This window comes from Phoxinus phoxinus (assembly GCF_949152265.1).
Source record: "Phoxinus phoxinus genome assembly, chromosome: 10".
In the NCBI taxonomy this organism is placed as follows: Eukaryota; Metazoa; Chordata; class Actinopteri; order Cypriniformes; family Leuciscidae; genus Phoxinus; species Phoxinus phoxinus.
The window spans coordinates 4,482,538-4,501,842 of NC_136885.1; the positions used below are offsets into that span (position 1 = coordinate 4,482,538).

The window sequence follows — 19,305 nt, forward strand, 5'->3', positions numbered from 1 at the left end:
TTGAAATGAACTACAAGCAGGTCTCTTACAATCCATCTTCTACGGAGAATGCCGGCGAATACACAAACCTGCCAGACCTGCTATGTGAGCGTGCCGTGAACGCGCATGACGTCACGCCCAGTCTAAAACTCCGGCCCGAATCCCTCTTATTTATTGTACTTTACAGGATTATAGAGACAAACTCAGTGATCAGAGAAGGGCTCGTTCAGCCCATCAGGCAATTGTTTAAGCATGTATGGGTTAGAAAACGGGTATTTTTAACATGAAAAGTTGCTTAATGCACCTTTAAAGGATTAGTTCACTTTCAAATAAATAATTTCCTGATAATTTACTCTCCCCCGATGTCATCCAAGATGTTCATGTCTTTTCTTTCTTCAGTCGAAAAGAAATTAAGGTTTTTGAGGAAAACTTTCCAGGATTTTTCTCAATATAATGGACTTCAATGGCAACCAACCATTCAACTGTTCAAAGAAGGTCCAAATGTGAGTTTCAGTGCAGCTTCAGTCTCGACACGATCCCAGCCGAGGAATAAGAGTCTTATCTAGATAAACCATCGGCCATTTAAAAAAATAATTATAATAATTAATAAAATTATAAAAAAATTATAAAAATTATAAATACTTTTTAACCACAAATGCCAGTCGTGTACCATCTCTGAGATGTGCCACGTATTACGTCATCACGTTGGAAAGGTCACGCTTCACGTCATCTATCTAAGGTCTTTGTCTGTGTTTAAAAAGGTAGGGCGAAAAACTTCTCCTCCAAGTTCAAAATCATCCGACATCTTTGTTTTAAAAAAATTTTTGTGACCTTTCCAACGTGATGACGTAATGCGTGGCACATCTCAGAGATGGTACAAGACGGGCATTTGTGGTTAAGTATATACATTTTTTTTAAATTACAAAATGACCGATGGTTTCGCTGGATAAGACTCTTATTCCTCGGCTGGGATCGTGTCGAGACTGAAGCTGCACTGAAACTCACATTTGGACCTTCTTTGAACAGTTGAATGGTTGGTTGCCATTGAAGTCCATTATATTGAGAAAAATCCTGGACTGTTTTCCTCAAAAACCTTAATTTCTTTTCGACTGAAGAAAGAAAGACATGGACATCTTGGATGACATAGGGGGAGAGTAAATCAATTTGAAAGTGAACTAATCCTTTAAGACATAAATGAATGTGAGCATTTTGACACAAGTATGTGCACGTAACCGTTGAAGCCTAATAACAAAATGAACTAATTTCAGTTCTGTGTGCCGTATGAGCAGCGGCTTCATGTGCGCGTCTCTCAGACAGCACTCGCATGTAGTTGAGTCACTTTCACTGCTTATTGCATTTCAACCGTTTAAAATCACTTGTTTTTAAACTGCAATGCTTAAAAATAAATTTGTATACAAACGATAAGCTTTTGTGATCACGCAGCACAGCAACGTCACATGAGCGTAACCGCGACACAATCTCTATCTCTTGTTTATTTCCGGTCCTCTTTTATTTATTGGTCAAGCTTTCTGAATTACTGTTATTTCTTCAGTCTGTCTGTCTCTCGTTCCGGAAAGGTTTGTCATCTCATCCTGTTGCTGTCCTCAATTTACTCAAGCAGCTACTGTGAAATGTTAATCACAACTTTAATTTGTACTGCATTAGCATTTTGATTAACTTGCAGGGCTTTCCGGTGCTCTTCAGGTGCTTTTTACTCATAGTTACAGAGGAAATGACTTTTTGATTAATTAAGTTTGTTAGCGCAGCTGAGCTCAGCAGACTTTCACCTTCAGTCGAGGAAGAGAGAGGGACAGAACCACTCAGAGGCTGAGGAAATGTAGAGGACGGGTTGGCATATAAATAAACGCATACCACTAGTGTTCAGTGATATTCTTAATGGTCTAATTTCACTCAGTGAGAGTTTGTACTCAATACCAGCATCATATAGTTTATCTGAAAGTATGAATATATTTACAGAAAGATCAAATCTAATGCCATCAATTGCTTTCGGTGATGTTTCTCTACTCTAAGCTAGTCTAAACTAGATAAAATGATTGTATAACTAGATAAATGTTCTTTCATTTTGGATGAGGCATACATATAATGTTAAGTTTTGATTTTACTGAATAATAAAATCTTACTGGCCCGCATGGAAGGATTTGATCTGCCGTAAAGTGTAACAACAACAGTCACCAGGCCGTTTATACTTTATGTAAACCATTTGTGATTGCCTTGTTGTTATTATTTATGTATTTTAAGTAATTTTAAAGTCTATTGTTCACTTGGGTCTGTTTTTATTTCCCCAAAAAAATATTATCCAATTGCTCAATTAATTAATTAATCTACCGATTACTTGATTACCAAAATAATCGTTAGTGACAACCCTAGATTAGTTTAATAATAAGTCAAATGCATCTTCAACTTTCAGTCGAATTATCCAGTCATATATTTTGTCATTGAAGATTTCTTAAATATAGTGTTTCTTAAAAATGTCATCTCATCCTGAACCCAATGTTGTGTATCATCATATTTGAACTACCTGCCATGCATATAATGTTAAGTTTTGAGGTTGCCGAGTGTTTTCTGCTGTGTCTGCAGGCTATGCTGGATGTGGTGGCGAACGAAGGGTGGCTCGTGTCTGCGCTCAGCATTTGTAACCTTGTGCAGATGATCATTCAGGCCAGATGGCTTCACGATTCCTCCCTGCTCACAATTCCTCACATTGAAAAGCAGGATCTCTACGTCTTCAGGTACAAATACTTCTAAAAGTCGTGTACTTCCTTACTTCATTAACACTCATCACTCATCGACGACTCCACTAATATGCAACTCGGCAACTCGGACAAGATGGCGGCGCGCACAGTCGCAGCGGCTTGCAGCTCTTCGATCTTAGTACTTTTGTTAGTGATTCTATGTTTTCTTTGCCTTTCCGCACACTGCTACAGTAGACAGGAGTTAGTGGACATTGGTCTCAACTTAAAGCTGGAAATTACTGTTGAATCTAGCCGCTTCTATAACACCCCTACTGAGATAGCAAGACCGGCGGGTGCTCCGTGGTTTTTTATCGGGGTTGGCAGGCGTCGAAGACGGCGGAAAGAGAGGAGGCAGAAGCGAGGATGCCGGTCCGGCCTTCTTGCGAGATTGAGGAAAGATCCCCACAAGCCTCCTCTTCCGAGTATGTTCCTCACCAACGCAAGATCGCTAGCCAACAAAATGGATGAATTGAACTTACTCACCGAAGGGAATTGCTATGTCCGCGACTGCTGTGTTTCAATCATATCAGAGACCTGGCTTCACCCGCGGATCCCTGACGCAGCCGTACAGCTAGCTGGGCGCTCCATGTATCGTTACGATCGGAACAACGCATCCGGTAAGAATAGAGGGGGGGGTCTGTGTATTTATGTACATGACAAATGGTCTAGAGACAACTTGACCATACACAAGCACTGTTCACCGGACCTAGAGTCCCTCTCTGTTAAATGCCGTCCTTTTTTTCTGCCTAGAGAGCTTACAGTAGTGATAATTACGGCTGTGTATATTCCTCCCGATGCTAACGTTAGCACTGCTCTTTCGCTGCTGTCAAACAACATAAACAAACAACAGAAGTCTCATCCTGACGGGGTACACATTATTGCGGGTGATTTTAATCAGGCAAATTTAAAGTCCTTTTTGCCCAAATTTTATCAGTATGTAAAATGTTCGACTAGAGGGGGGAATACTTTAGATCATGTTTACACAAACATAAAACATGCATACAAGACCACACAGCTTCCACATTTAGGCAACTCCGACCACTTCTCCTTGCTCCTCACCCCTGTTTACAAACCTCTTATACGAAGCACAACCCCAATGATAAAGACGATCACTATCTGGCCAGAAGATGCACTTCCTAAGCTAATGGACTGTTTCACATTCACTGATTGGAGTGTTTTTGAACATCACGACCTGGCAGTATATACAGAGGCTGTACTATCATACATCAAGTACTGCACGGAGAATGTTACAGTGGTCAAACGCATCCAGGTATTCCCAAATCAGAAGCCCTGGATGACCAGCCAAGTCAAATCATTACTCAAAAATCGCAATATCGCCTTCAGGTCAGGAAATCAAGCACTATACAGCACTGCCAGAGCTGACCTGAAGAGAGGGATCAGGGTAGCTAAAGCTGACTACAGGAGGAAAATAGAAAGCCATCTTTCTAACAACAACCCTCGGCAGGTATGGCAGGGTATCCAGCAGATCACCAACTTCAGGGGACAGACTAACACAGCAGTGGACTCAAGCATCGCACTGGTGGAGGAACTGAATACCTTTTTTGCACGCTTTGAGACCCCACTCAAACAGTCTGCAGTCATACCACCTCAGCCCCAACCAGCTTTCAGTTTCCAACCTTTGACTGTGCAGATACAGGATGTGAAAGAGATGCTCAGCAGGGTGAACCCCAGGAAGGCAGCAGGACCGGACGGAGTGCTTGGGAAAGTGCTCAAGGCCTGTGCTGATCAGCTCTCAGGGGTGTTCACCAGCATCTTCAACCTTTCCCTGGCTCAGGCTACTGTCCCAGCCTGCCTAAAGTCGGCTACTATCATCCCTGTACCCAAACATTCAAATATAACCAGCCTCAACGACTACCGCCCAGTGGCACTTACACCAATCATCACCAAATGCTTGGAACGGTTAGTCTTGGGTCACATCAAAGATTGCCTCCCTCCCTCGTTTGACCCTCATCAATTCGCCTACAAAGCAAATAGGGCAACTGAGGACGCCATTGCCATCACTCTACACACGGCGCTGAGCCACTTGGAGCATAGAGAGAGCTATGTCAGGATGCTCTTTATTGACTATAGCTCAGCCTTCAACACTATCATCCCCGACATCCTGATCAGCAAACTGTCTGATCTAGGACTACACCCACTCACCTGTTCATGGATAAAAGATTTTCTCACAAACAGACCACAGTCAGTAAAATTGGGACACAACCTCTCCTCTACTCGATTATTGAGCACGGGCTCTCCGCAAGGCTGTGTGTTGAGTCCGCTGCTCTACATCCTCTACACTGCCGATTGCAGACCCATCCACAACAGTAATACCATACTGAAGTTTGCGGATGACACAACGGTGGTGGGGTTGATATCGGAGGATGACGAGTCAGCCTACAGGGATGAGGTTCTGAAACTGTCCAAATGGTGCCTGGCAAACAACCTGACTATAAACACCACAAAAACCAAAGAAATTATCCTGGACTTCAGGAAGCATCGGGTAGACTTGAGACCCCTTTACCTCAATGGTGACTGCGTGGAGAGGGTCCACGCTTTCACCCTTTTGGGCACCATAATCTCCGCCGACCTCTCCTGGAAAATAAACACCATTGCTGTCTTCAAAAAAGCACAGCAACGTCTGCACTTCCTGAGAGTCCTCAGGAGAAACAACGTTGGAAAGGAGCTGCTAGTGATCTTTTACCGCTCCACCGTCGAGAGCATTCTGACGTACTGCATTACGGTGTGGTTTTCTCACTGCACAGAGGCAGAACGGAAGAAGCTTCAGAGAGTGGTAAACACCGCACAGAGAATCATCGGCTGCACCCTTCCCTCCCTAAAGGATATCTACTCATCCCGCTGCCTGAATAGAGCAAAGGCCATCACCAAAGACTGCTTCCATCCAGCCTACACCCTGTTTGAGCTGTTGCCCTCTGGCAGGCGCTACAGGTCAATCAGGACCAGAACAAATAGACTAAGGAACAGTTTCTTTCCACAAGCCATCACCATACTGAACACACATGGTCACTAACTGTTTCCCACCCGTATGCACATACATGCGCATAAACATACACGCACGCGTGTACGCGCACACATACATACGCACACACACACACACACACACACACACAACACACACACACATTCACAATATGGTCCATGTGCAAAAATTATGTCAGTGTACAAAATGTTCTATTTTATCTTTTTTATTTATTTATTTATTTTATTTATATCTTTTTACTAAGTACATTCTTGTTTTTGTCTTACATTTATGTGTACTAAGTGAAATTGCTGCTAAATTTCGTTGTTCATTTCTTGGGCAATGACAATAAAACTTTTCTATTCTATTCTATTCTATGCCATAACGTGTTAGATAATCTGCTTGTGTTCGTCAGCTGTACTGTGTACAGAAAGCAGCTGACCTGTTATAGATCAGAGATTATGCTGAAGCAACATCAATATTAACTACAGGTGTGACGAGATCTCGCGATATTAAAGCATGGCGATATTTCTGGCGATATTAGCATGAGTGAGTTGAGTTTGTGGCAAAACCCTCTTGTCCTTTACTGCATATGATAATTCATACTCCGAAAGTAGAACTGATTAGTGTACGGCTATAATATTGGGTTAAATTAAATAACGGAAGTGGCGCATTTCACGGACCAGAATCCAATCACTGCTTTATTAGATTGTTTTCGAAGACTTCACGATATATTAAAACATTTTAAAAATCGCAATATAGCATAGCATAGTGCTATCATGTATAAACAACACTAACACAGGAGAATGTTTCTAAATATGCGAACTGTCGTTCATTACAGTGTAACCCTCACTCTGTTGCAGGTTTTGATATGAAGTTACAGTGGCTGTAGCATTTATATCATAAAGAAGTGGCCAAATATTGCAGATTTAGTGGACACTTGAATTAAATGTTGTTGGAAGGATTTGATCTGCTGTAAAGTGTAACAACAATAATCACCAGGCCGCTGACGCTCTCTGCAGGCACTTATTACTATACATAATGTACACAACTTGATTGTTTATAATATTATGTTTATTACATTAAGCAACAGTGTTGTTTTATAAAACCATAAAATTACTTGCTTATGATACTTTATGAAAACCATTTATTATTGCCTGGTTATTATGTATGTATTTTAAGTCATTTTAAAAGGCTATTGTTCACTTGGGTCTGTTTTTATTACCCCAAAAATTATGATACGATTACTCAATTAAATGTCAAAATAATCTGATGATTACCCGATTACCAAAATAATCGTTAGTGACAACCCTAGATTAGTTAAATAATAAGTTAAATACACCTGCATTATTTTTCATTGTGAGACTATTTTTCCAGTCATATTTTGTCATTGAAGATTTCTTAAATATAGTGTTTCTTAGTTAAAAATCTCATCTCATCTCGTGAACCCAGTCTCGTGACCTAAGTGTATCTTCACACGCTAATATTAACAAACAACTCATTCGGGTAATTGGCATGTAAATGTCCTGTGATGTGACATGCTGTAATCCATTGAAAACTGATTTGTCTTCTTGGCGAGGCTAAATGAAATAAAAGGGGACAAAAACAGAACAAAAATTGTGATATACAAATATTGTTGTGGACGATTGATGGCTTTCTGTTGCTCAAGGGATCCACGTTTTGTCCCAGTTAAACCAGGTGAATGGATTTTCAATATTATATGTGTCTGCTTGATTCCTCGAGAGCACAGCGAGCTTGTGATCCAGCACGAGTTATGAGATGTTAGTCAGGTCACATGGTTTGATCAAGAGTGACCCAAAGGTGCTCCTGAGGACAGCTGTGACCACAGCATCTGTGTGGCCCTCCATTGTTCTGCTGTTAGCGTCAGGTTGTTTTGCTCTCAGATTTAATGTTTGCTGCTCTGTCTTATCCCTACAGCATCCGTCAAATGGAGACATGCTGTATGTCTAACCAGAAAAGCCACCTGGGGCCAGTAGAATGTGATAAGCAACATTTAGTTCGACATATTGCACCATAAGTTATATAGAGAGTCCCTGTAGAGCAGCCTGGATTTTTAAGCACTAAATCTGATGTGTGCATACAGGGCTTGACATTAAAGGAGAACTCCGGTCAATTTTAACATTGAGCTCAATTTTTAGTAAATTTGGAGTGCTGTCAATACAGAGAACAATGACAAAAATCGGTGTTGCCTACACTGTGTTATCCTATTTTTAAAATTTGCACCCTATTGACTTCAATGGGGCAAGTTTTAAACCTGCTTTTATCCTCTTAACATATTTGATGTGTCATTACAAGTGCCCAGCCATGTTGAGTGATTCCTTCAGAGTGAACACGGTGAATCTGACTGCATTAGATGTGAAAGATATTCATAAAAATGATGTTAATTCAACAAGCGCAAATACCTGTATTTAGTTCCTGTTTTCGGTCGAAGTCCAAAGTAGTCGATTGTCGAGTTCACGCGCGGGATCTAAGTAACTAAACCTATGCGCGTCAACTCGACAATCGACTACTTTGGACTTCGACCGAAAACAGGAACTAAATGCAGGTATTTGCGCTGGCTGATATAACATCATTTTTATGAATATCTTTCACATCTACTGCAGTCAGATTCACTCGTGTTCACTCTGAAGGAATCACTCAACATGGCTGGGCACTTGTAATGACACATCAAGGATGTTAAGAGGATAAAAGCAGGTTTAAAACGTGCCCCATTCAAGTCAATAGGGTGCAAATTTTAAAAATAGGATAACACGGTGTAGGCAACACCGATTTTTGTCGTTGTTCTCTGTATTGACAGCACTCCAAATTTACTAAAAATTGAGCTCAATGTTAAAATTGACCGGAGTTCTCCTTTAAGGCGTAAAATAGGGTAAAATTTTGTAACTAGCAGATATCACCATGAAACTTTCCCAGTTGATTAGCTACATTAAGATGAGAAAAAAATGTATTACAAGTTTTCTGTAATTTAATGTTTAAATATGCAAATTAGGCAATATCAGTATTAAGCATTCCTATAAAGCATATATGAATATATGGCAATAAAGCATTCATAAATTATTTAATGACTTAAGTGAACTCTATAGTTATAAACGCAAATAATAATAATAATTAGCCTATCATTATTATTATCAGCCTACAAGGCTACATATTTAGATGACGCTTGTATCCAAAAAAGGAATACAGCAATTAGTCAAATGTCAGTCATAATACGGATTATACAGGGTTTAATTTGATTATCACAAATAAACACAAGATTTTGACGCATATCCAAGGGTTCGTGCGGAGTGTGAGCGTGCACTGCATGGCACGGAGGCGCGGGCGCGGACACTATTTCCCTATCAACTGTGGAAACAACTCAACTCTCCGAGAGAGAACAGGTGGATATCGAGCGGCTCATGCAGAATTGTAACACTTATTTTGCGCGTAGAACAATAAAATATAACTCTGTGTGCTTTGAGACTGGGCATAAAAATCGTTTTGCTGTACATTTCACGCGACGGGAGGGTTTGTTGAGGTGGGGCGGGGGAGGTGTGGGGTCGCGGGGCAGCAGCGCATTTATCATGGGGGTCGCGGGCTAAAAAGTTTGGGAACCCCTGGTTTAGAAAATGGTTATAAAATATGACAAGAACTTAGTTGATATTTCACTGGTTTTGTCCATCTTCTGTTAGACTGTCTCACACATGAATTATGTTGAATATCTGTCAGCTGTTAAATTTAACTACACAATTAGATAATACCAGTTTATCTCAACCAATCATCAAGCAATGCTTCATTGTGTTCAGTCTGTGGTGTTAACGGGCGCATTAGCAAGAAAATACACTTCTGCAAAACTTGGTCAGGTCAAAGTGTCTGAATACATTTTTGTCCCTAATTTGTATAAATTTTAGAAGAATTTTTGGGTATAAAGTGTCACAGTTTACTTTATTTTGCTCTCCTCACTTACATACATGAACTATAGTGTCCTGCACACACTACTAAAAAAATATCTAGTTTTTGGTTTGACTGTAATGTCATGCGAAATTGTCCCTATTTTATATTGTACTCTCAACCTTATTGACTATTTCAGAGCAGTCTTGACTTTCTCTTCCTCTCTTCCCGTGTGTTTTCCGCTCTCCCGATCCTAACCCGTTGTCCCAGAGAGAGGCGAGTGTTCACTTCCCGTCAGCGTGTTAAACTTCTCACCTGAGGCTCGCTGATCATGACAGCGTAACATGTCTTAGCGGCTAATCCCGTCGCCATCTCTTATCTAACTCGGCAAACACCATCAGCATCACTCATCAGCGGGCACACATGCACACGCTAACATCACTGGCGTCGGGTCTTCTCTCGCCCGTAACACATTTCAGTGCGGACGCGTCCCGCGGCGAGTGTAATTTGATGGAAACACAATAAAAATGGTAAGAGAGGGATCAGGCCAGGCAGGATCCATCATGCTGTGACAGCGGGAAACAGGCTCTTGTGTGATTGAAGGTCACGTGACTGTGTTTTCATGGACAGGAGGTGGAGCGGCAGAACGACGAGGGGTGGCGGCGGATATCGAGGACCAATCGAGAGTCTTCCCGAGCTAATCGCAGCCTGTGACGGGAGAGAGGACAACTTCACGTCGATGGTGAAGGAGATCCTGCAGCCCAATCAGATCTCTCAGGTGTGTCATCATCTCACATACAGACCCACAGCTCAGTATTACAGACACTACGTTTATCAGCACTGCATTTCTCGACTCATATTCTCACGTAAATCACCTCTTAACAACATAAACATTGAAATAAAGTCTCATTCCACGTGTGTCAGCACCAGCGCGTGATTTACAGAGCGGCTGAGACACTACGTTTATTGTTATTTCTCGACTCATATTCTTTTGTGAATCACGTCGTAACAACATAAACATTTGAATACATTCCCATTCCCCTGGCATCAGCTCCAGCACACGTGGCGAAGAGTCACGCTGGTCTCAGGTAGCAGCAAGATCTCCAATTACCTCCCAAATGAGAGGGTTTAGAGCTCCAATCTAAGTGCTAATTGCAGCGGTAATGCTGGCGTCGGATCCCAGCGCCGGTTCCCCATCAGTATTCCTGCGAACCCCCCTCCCTCTCGTCCTGATAATTAAATAAGCACATGCGCCGCCGCGTCCTCGGCTCGTTCACCGAGGAAGAGTAATCCTTGCATAAATAGCTGTGGCCGGGTGATCTACACCGTTTTCCCCTCCGTCGTCCATGTCTCTAATGCTAACAGACGCTTTCTTGTGTGTGTTCTTTGTTTAGCCGTGTTCCTTGTGTTTTACATCAGTACAGTTGTTGAGTGATGAGCGTTTATTTCGTAGTCTCCTGGAAATATACCTGCTCAAAGGTTGCGAATAATTACGTTTCTTACGTTTTTGAAAGAAGTCTCTTATGCTTACCAAGACTGCATTTATTTATCAGAGATACAGTAAAAACAGTGAAATATTATTACAATTTAAAATAATGTTATGTATTCCTGTGGTCAAAGCTGAATTTTCAGCATCATTACTCCAGTCTTCAGTGTCACATGATCCTTCAGAAATCAGTATAATATGATGATTTGATGCTCACAATAAATAATTTATCACTTTTGGTTCTTATTATTATATATTTGCAACATTGATACTAATTTTTGTGGAAACTGTGCTGCATTTTTTTATCCCTTTGATGAATGAAAAGATCAGTGAAAAGCATTTATTTCAAATAGACATCGGGGTAACACTTTATGATAATTATACAGTAATAAAGTGCTTACAAAACATTTGCATGTTTTAATATATTGTAGTCTCTACATTGTTAAAATATTAATAGGATATATACAATTAGTGAGTTCTTCATTCAGTGTGACTGTAATTTACACAATTACCGGTATTATTCTTTTTAATATGTTTTTAATGCTTTCTATCCTAACTCTAATTAAGGTATTTTAACAGTGTGATTCCATTGCTTGTGTTTTTGTATGATTTGTTTACCACCACACATACATTTACCTACATTTGCATAGACTAAAAACATACAGTATTGACATATTGACAGCATGGTTATCTTTAGCTTTGGGGATAGGGTTAATGGATATATATTGTGGTACATAATATGGTAAAACTAATTTGTGAATATTTTACATTTCTATTGCTGTATTGCACATTTCAGCATGTATCCAAACATACAAGTCTGTTCTGTTGTCATACCTGTAATTGTTTTGTACGAATATCTTCATAAACATTTTAAACCAGAGCTGATAATGATTCATTAAATCATTAAAAAGTTATTCAATTAATAAAAGAAATGTTTCTGTGTAAAGTGAGTTAATGCTCATTTATGCTCAATGTATTTTTTTAAACATTTTAGGAACACTTAATATTAATGCATATTTTGTTTTTAAAAAAGCACTTAATTAAAATGAATGACAATTAGTATTTTCTGTGACCTAATCTAAAGTGAGGACTATTTACTCTGAATAACCATTAACAACTCCTTTACTGCTGATTTAAAATACTGTACGTCACTTATCTGGTTAATACAAAGCAGAAAAAACATTAACTCTTTACATATGAGCTAATTAAACTAATTATAGCTAATTATAATTTTAACAATTATAGTGACAAGGAATGAAGAACTCAATATTTTAGTAAAGGCTATTATAATATATTAACAATGTAGAGACTGCAATATATTAATTATGAATGAACTATAAACTAAACATTTGAAGTGCTTTGTTGCTGTATAATTATTATAAAGTGTTAATTAAATATTTTGTGATATTATAAATGCCTTTACTGTCACTTTTGATTAATTTATTGTGTCCTTGCTTAATAATGTATTATTATTTAATGTATCACAACATTGTATAACAATTCCCACAAACATATAAAGTAGAAAAAACATTTTATAATAATCATAAATGTTTCTTGAGCATCAAATGATCATATTATACTGATTTCTGAAGGATCATGTGACACTGAAGACTGGTGTAATGATGCTGAAAATTCAGCTTTGATCACAGGAATAAATTACAGTTTAAAATATATTCAAATAGTAAACAGTTATTTTAAATTGTAATATTTCACAATATTTGTTGTACTGTATTTTTGATCAAATAAATGCAGCCGTGGTGAACATAAGAGACTTCTTTTTGAAAAACATTAAAAATCTTACCGATCCCCACAACATTGATAATAATAAAATCATCACATTATACTGATTTCTGAAGGATCATGTGACACTGAAGACTGGAGTAATGATGCTGAATTTAGAATAATTCCAACATTTCCAAGCTTTTTAACGGTAGTGTAAATCACAGAACTTGCATTGCTAACTTTGCCTGATGTCGATCACAAAAGAAAGCGTGTGGTTTAGTGTGCTAATAGTGTTGTTGTGTCAGGCATGGCTGTATGTGAGTCAGCTGCCCGTGGTGGAGGTCAGTCTGAGTGTGAAGGGCTGGTGGGAAGAGTGTGTGGAGCAAACGGAGCGATCGATCCCCTCGAGTGTGTCCAACATCCGGGACGAGTCCAGCTGGCTGTCACTTCACGCGGATCAGGAGTACGTCCTACAGGTGTCCCTGCGCAGACTCAACACCGGCCAGCAGAGAGTGAGTCCAACACACACACACACACGCACACACAACAAGCCTTTCCTTCCCCAGACGATCCATTCACTGGTTTCAGTCCAACACACACACACAACATGTTGTAGCCGTTTGTCTATAATAAGTGTTTTATTGGAGTTTATTTATTACAAGTTATGTATTTGTTTATTATTATTATTATTATTTAGTATATGTGCATATTTATATTTGTATTTATGTACTTATTTAGTTTATTATCATGCACCTGTCGGGTTATGAACATATATATATAAATATATATATATAATATATATGTATGTATGTCACCGCGTGTGGCCGAAGGAGGAAGTGACATGAAAGAACACATGTTTGGATTTGGTGATGGTGGTTACTCAGTTTTTTGACCACTTTGTTAACTTTGTTTGGATTTTTTGTTTGGTAAATTACTTAATTTAGAAATGTTAGGGAACGTCTCGGGTTATGTATGTAACCCTGGTTTCCTGAAGAGGGAATGAGACGCTGCGTTGAGACGCGTGGGAACGCCTCTGCGTGATTGCATCATGAAGAACGTGTATAATCAGTCCAATGGTGTGAAGAGACGTCAAAGGCGGTTGACGTCACAGAGCAGGAAACTACAAAGCATACCCGGAAAACTGGCCACGCTAGCTTCTGATGGGCCGAAGCAAGTCGATCACAGGCATGCAGAGAGTATGACCGGGCGACGCAGTCTTTAGGGAACCAGGGTTACATGCACAACCTGAGACGTTCCCTTTCAAAAGAACTCAAGCTGCGTCTAGACGCGGTGGGAACACTATACCCACGACGCCATAATAACCAATGCCTGTCTGTGTGAAATCATAGCACACACTAAGATACAAGCAATCTAGACACGGAGTGTAGCCTAGATCCAGGTTGTAAAATCTCGCAAATGTGTGTAATGAGGACCAGCCTGCCGCATCACAAATGTCAAGAGGGAAACACCCGATAACAGAGCTTTAGAGGCAGCCTTACTCCTGGTAGATTCGACCCGGAGCCATAGGCATCTAAGGCCCTAACATGGCATAGCAGATAAAGTTTGTCCTGATCTGATGAAAGGAAAGGTGGAGGACAAAAGGCCTGCAGAATAATGGGGTCCACAGCGTTAGTAGGGACCTTAGGAACATAACCCGGCCTAGGGTGAAGAAAGGCTTTCACCATACCAGGTGCAAATTCCAGGCACAAAGGAGCAACCGACAGAGCTTGCAAATCTCCAATTCTCTTTATAGAAGAAATAGCAAGGAGAAATAAAGTCTTTAGAGTGAGGAATTTTTCTGAAACCTCTTCAATAGGCTCGAAGGGAGCTAAACTCCGGCCTTCCAGTTCAATGGCCAAATCCCATGTGCAGTCATCAGCCTCAGAGTGCCACGGAGAAAACGAGTAATAAGAGGGTCTCTACCCAAAGATGCGCCATCCAAAGGAGTGTGGTAAGCAGATTTAGCCGCCACATACAGCTTTAAATTGGAGGGAGATAATCCAGCAGAAAATAATCGAGAACTAAAACCTAACAACATGGCAGATGACAGGATTCAATTGACTTTATCTACACCTGCATACAGTCTTCTCGTTGAAGGAGCTCTGGACTGGAGTATGGTCTCCACGACCTCGTCGAGAGACCTGATTCTATGAACTGGGTCCCCTCAGGGGCCAAGCCCACAGTTTCCATAACTCCGGGCAGGGGTGATAAATCGTGCCCCCTGCTTGGGACAATAGGTCCCTCCTGATAAGAATCTCCATCAGAGAGCCGTCTAGAAGGGACACCGACTCTAGCCGGCCAGTACGGGGCTACTAACAAAAGACGGGCCCCGTCCCGGCAAACCCTCTCCAGAACCCTCGGGAGCAAAGATATCAGAGGAAATTCGTACAGGTATAGCTTCGGCCATCGCATCCAGCCCCAGTGGAGCTGGATGCGTGAGGGAGAACCACATGGGACAGTGAGTTGTCTCTGAAGATGCAAATAGGTCGACTTGTGCTTGACCGAATTTCTCCCATAGGAGCTTCACAACCTCAGGGTGAAGTGTCCATTCCCCAGACCTCAGCCCCTGTCTCGACAGGATATCCGCTACCTGGTTTTGGTGCCCTTTCTATAGCCTCCTTTCGTAGAAGAGTCTGAACGTCTTGCTCCATAACCAGAGCCTGCCTGGGGTTTGGGAGGACCCCTAGAAATCTGGGCAGACGAGAACTGAACTGAATTCTGTAACCCTTTACTATTGTGAGCAGGACCCAACAAGATATATTCGGCAGTAGTTTCCACGCTGCCAGAAAATCTACTAAGGGGACCAGTCTCTCGAGACTGGCCTCTGGTATTGGTCAAACAGCCACTTTGGCGCTCGGGGCGAACCGGCAGGGAACAACCGAACTGGCAGCACTGCGACCTTACTCAGAGAGTCGCCCCCCCAGGGGACTGCCCTCAGAAGTCTGACGCCCTCGGCATCAGGGGTTCTTCTTTGTCGAAGCCTTCTTGGCGATAATGACAGTCCTCAGATCTTGTCTATCTTTGGATGGCTTCGACTTCGACCGCCGCCACGACCCCCCTAACTGTAGAGGAGCCCGCTCTGTTTTTGTTGCACTCTGTGCTGCGAGTAGCTCGTATACGACCGAGACTGCTCCCGCACAACAGTCTCGGGGACCATAGATCAGCGAGGAAGAAAGTTTTAAAATGCCACTTCTTGTTTTTTCGCCTCCTGAAACCTCTCAACGACAGAATTGGCAGAGTAGCCGAAGAGGCCAGAAGTCGAGAGCGGAGCGTCCATAAGAACAGATCTATTCTTATCTTTTAGGTCAGAAAGATTTAACCACAGATGAGTCTCCGTGGCAGACAGATCTGTAGTTTGAAGCAATTGCGCTTACTTCCTCACTCCAGGTCCCTTAGGCGGTCAGCCTGATATGCTTGTAAAATCGACATAGTGTGTAAGCATGCCACAGTCTGACCTGTTGCCGAATACCCACCAGCGTTGATGTAGTTTTAAGAGGCTTGGTGAGTAATGTCGGGGACTTAAGTGACGATGCAGATTCAGGAGAGAGATAGCTTGCGAGCGCCTCTTCAGTCCGAGGCATCGTCACATAACCGTACTGTTTCAACCCAGAGATGTTACTGTAGTTTGATGTTTGTGGGTTGAAAACATGATAAGAGACTGGTTTTCTCCACGATCGGTGTCCTCAAGTTCCCCATCATCAATGCTTACAACATCCAGATCCTCAGAACTGGATAATTGTAGCACTGGTGCCTCTCCCCGGGGAGAAGAAACCACCGCAGCGCGTGCTTCTCCCTGAGACAAGGCACTGGATCTGGCAGGTGAAGGCAGAGATGGGGCTGGGCCTGTCTCAAACCCCTCTGTCAAATCCATTTGCGAACCCCACGATGTACATCGCCGCTGTGCCTCACCAGCAGTGGGGACCCACACCATGAGGAGCGCAAACCGAACCACCGTCCTCAAAGAACGCCGCTTATCGCAATGCTCCCAGTCAGCCCCCTCGAGAACTGACTGGGCATGCTCCACTCCCAAACAAGCAACACATAGTTTTTGTGTCCCCATACTAACACGTAATGAAACGAGGGCAAGCAACAGGACACTGCTTGAACTGCTGCTTGTTCGTCATAATAATATATATATATGCTTGTGTAAAACAGACAACACCAAATAGACAGAGACAGTATACAGAGAGCGCTTGCTGAAGGCACAGAAGCTAGCGCGGTCTGTTTTCCGGGTATGCTTTATAGTTTCCCTAGTCACACCATTGGACTGATTCTATATGTTCTTCATGATGCAATCATGCAGAGGCGTTCCCACCGCGTCTCGACGCAGCTCGGGTTACCATGAAAGGGAAATAAAGCTTTTGAAACGAAGACTGCGTTTGGAGTGGAGTGTGTGCAAAATAGCTAATCATTGTTCCCTGAATCCACGGCCATCATGGAAAGGCCAACACATTAAAGTAAAAAAACTGAGTAACCACCATCCCCAAATCCAAACATTTGTTCAACAAGCCTTTCCGTGCCCAGACGCTCCATTCACATTCATCCACTGGTTTCAGAGGCGGCAGGACAGCAGGGCTCAGGCGCCACGCTTCCCCAAACCCAAAGACGAAGGCTGGTTCCTCGTTCTCGGGGAGGTTGAGAAGAAAGATCTGCTGGCCATCAAACGCGTGGGATTCATACGCAACCGCAGCAGTGTGTCCGTGGCCTTCTACACGCCGGAGAAGACGGGGAAGTAAGAGCCGTCACAGTGCACAAAAATTATTCTCTTACTATTTTTGTCTCATTTCCAGTCCAAATATCTAAAAATTCTTAAATCAAGATGAATTTACTAGAGGAGTAAAATGCCATAAGATATTTTGTCTTGTTTTCTGGGGGGGGGGGAAGTCAAAATGAAGTGAGTTTTTGCTTAAAACAAGTCAAATTATCTGCCAATGGGGTAAGAAGAATTATCTTGTTTCTGTTTGAATTAAGATATTAAGAATTAAGATTTTCTTACCCCATTGGTAGATAATTGTGCTCGGTTTAAGCAAAAAAAAATAAAAAACATTCCCCCAGGAAACAAGACATAATATCTTATGGCATTTAGTAAATGCATCTTGATTTTTAGAATTTTTTTTATATTTGGACTGGAAACAAGACCTTTGCCACTGCAACTCTAAAGGCATTTTTTTCACAGTGTTAATGTGTGAATGTTCCTGTAGGTGTATCTACACGCTGTACCTGATGAGCGACAGCTACCTGGGCCTGGATCAGCAGTACGACCTCCGTCTGAACGTCCAGCCGGCCAGCATCTCAGCGCAGGTCAACACTGAGATCTCAGAGAGCGCAGGCAGAACCGGCCCAAAGTGAGCTTTGGTCAAAAACAAACCAGCACGCGCTAAGATCTAAGAAAAATACATTGTTTAACATTTAGATGATTTGGCCCAAATAGTCTATTCACCCATATAAAACCAAACCAGCGCTTTCTTTGGCTTGGGATTGCTTTGTAAGTTCTAGGAAAAATACACTGCACAAACGCCAATTTTTTTCATTCAATTAAACATTTATTATGATTTGACATTATGACATTATGATTTGGCCCAAAATAGTCTGTTCACCCATATCTAACACTTTCAGATGAGAGATCAGATGTTTGTAATGGAGAGGAAACATCTAACGGTTACTTTTTCTGCCTTATTATTACCGTTTTTACTCTTATTGCTGATTTTCACCTTGATTTTTTTTTTTTTTTTTTTTTGATCGCCTATGACACACTGTGGTACTTTTCAGGGCAAACATTATATTTGTCAAATAAAAACTATAAATATAAAAAAAATAAAAAAATATTCTGAATCTATGAAAATGTCCTGAGTGGAAATTTTTGTTGAATGTATAAAATAAAAAACACTTGAATGCAGCACAACTGTTTCCAGTCTTTCCTGAGTGTCCAAATGTGCCTAACAGTTTTCCACAAGCTTTTTTTTTTTTTTTTTACATGTCAGGATAAAAATCGTTCATTCTCTTCTGTTATTATTATGACTATTTCTACATATCACTTTTCCAATTAATTTAAAGATTTTAGGGAATTTGCCACTATTAAAGTAGCACATTTAATAAATTTAAGCATATTTTTTTATTCATCATATTAGTAGATGAAGTTTTAATATATCAATATCATAATGTTAAGGATGTAATGCTTGCTTGCTGACATAGTTCTACAAAATGATCAATAACAGTGCATCTTCTGACCAACTCTTTTCTGCAAAGGCTTGCTGTAAATGAAACCAGACACCGCAACAGTGTGATTTAAAAATCCTAATTGTTTAATTGTTTTAAAGCGTTGATTTATTGCCGATGGTTTTAATGGCAGTGGTTTTGAGTCCCTACTGAGGACTTCATCATATATTGTAAAGTATTTTCGATTGTTCTCTTTTCCACCGACGCCGTTTAATCAGCAGCAAATTCCGGCTTTAGGAAAAGGTTAAAGCAGCATCAAGCGTTTCGTGTTTCGGGCTCAT

General features: G+C 41.1%; 1 protein-coding gene across 1 annotated transcript in view; it reads left to right on the forward strand.

The window, feature by feature from the left end:
* The window catches only part of ascc3 (activating signal cointegrator 1 complex subunit 3), a 264,538-nt gene extending 245,830 nt beyond the window's left edge, over positions 1 to 18,708 (forward strand). Inside the window, exons 38-42 of the mRNA XM_079626050.1 lie at positions 2,578 to 2,729; positions 10,231 to 10,378; positions 13,114 to 13,320; positions 17,365 to 17,540; positions 18,010 to 18,708. Of these exons, the coding sequence (XP_079482176.1) occupies positions 2,578 to 2,729; positions 10,231 to 10,378; positions 13,114 to 13,320; positions 17,365 to 17,540; positions 18,010 to 18,157 (831 nt within the window). The 3' untranslated portion in view covers positions 18,158 to 18,708. The remainder of the gene's footprint in view (positions 1 to 2,577; positions 2,730 to 10,230; positions 10,379 to 13,113; positions 13,321 to 17,364; positions 17,541 to 18,009) is intronic.
* Positions 18,709 to 19,305: the final 597 nt, after the last annotated feature.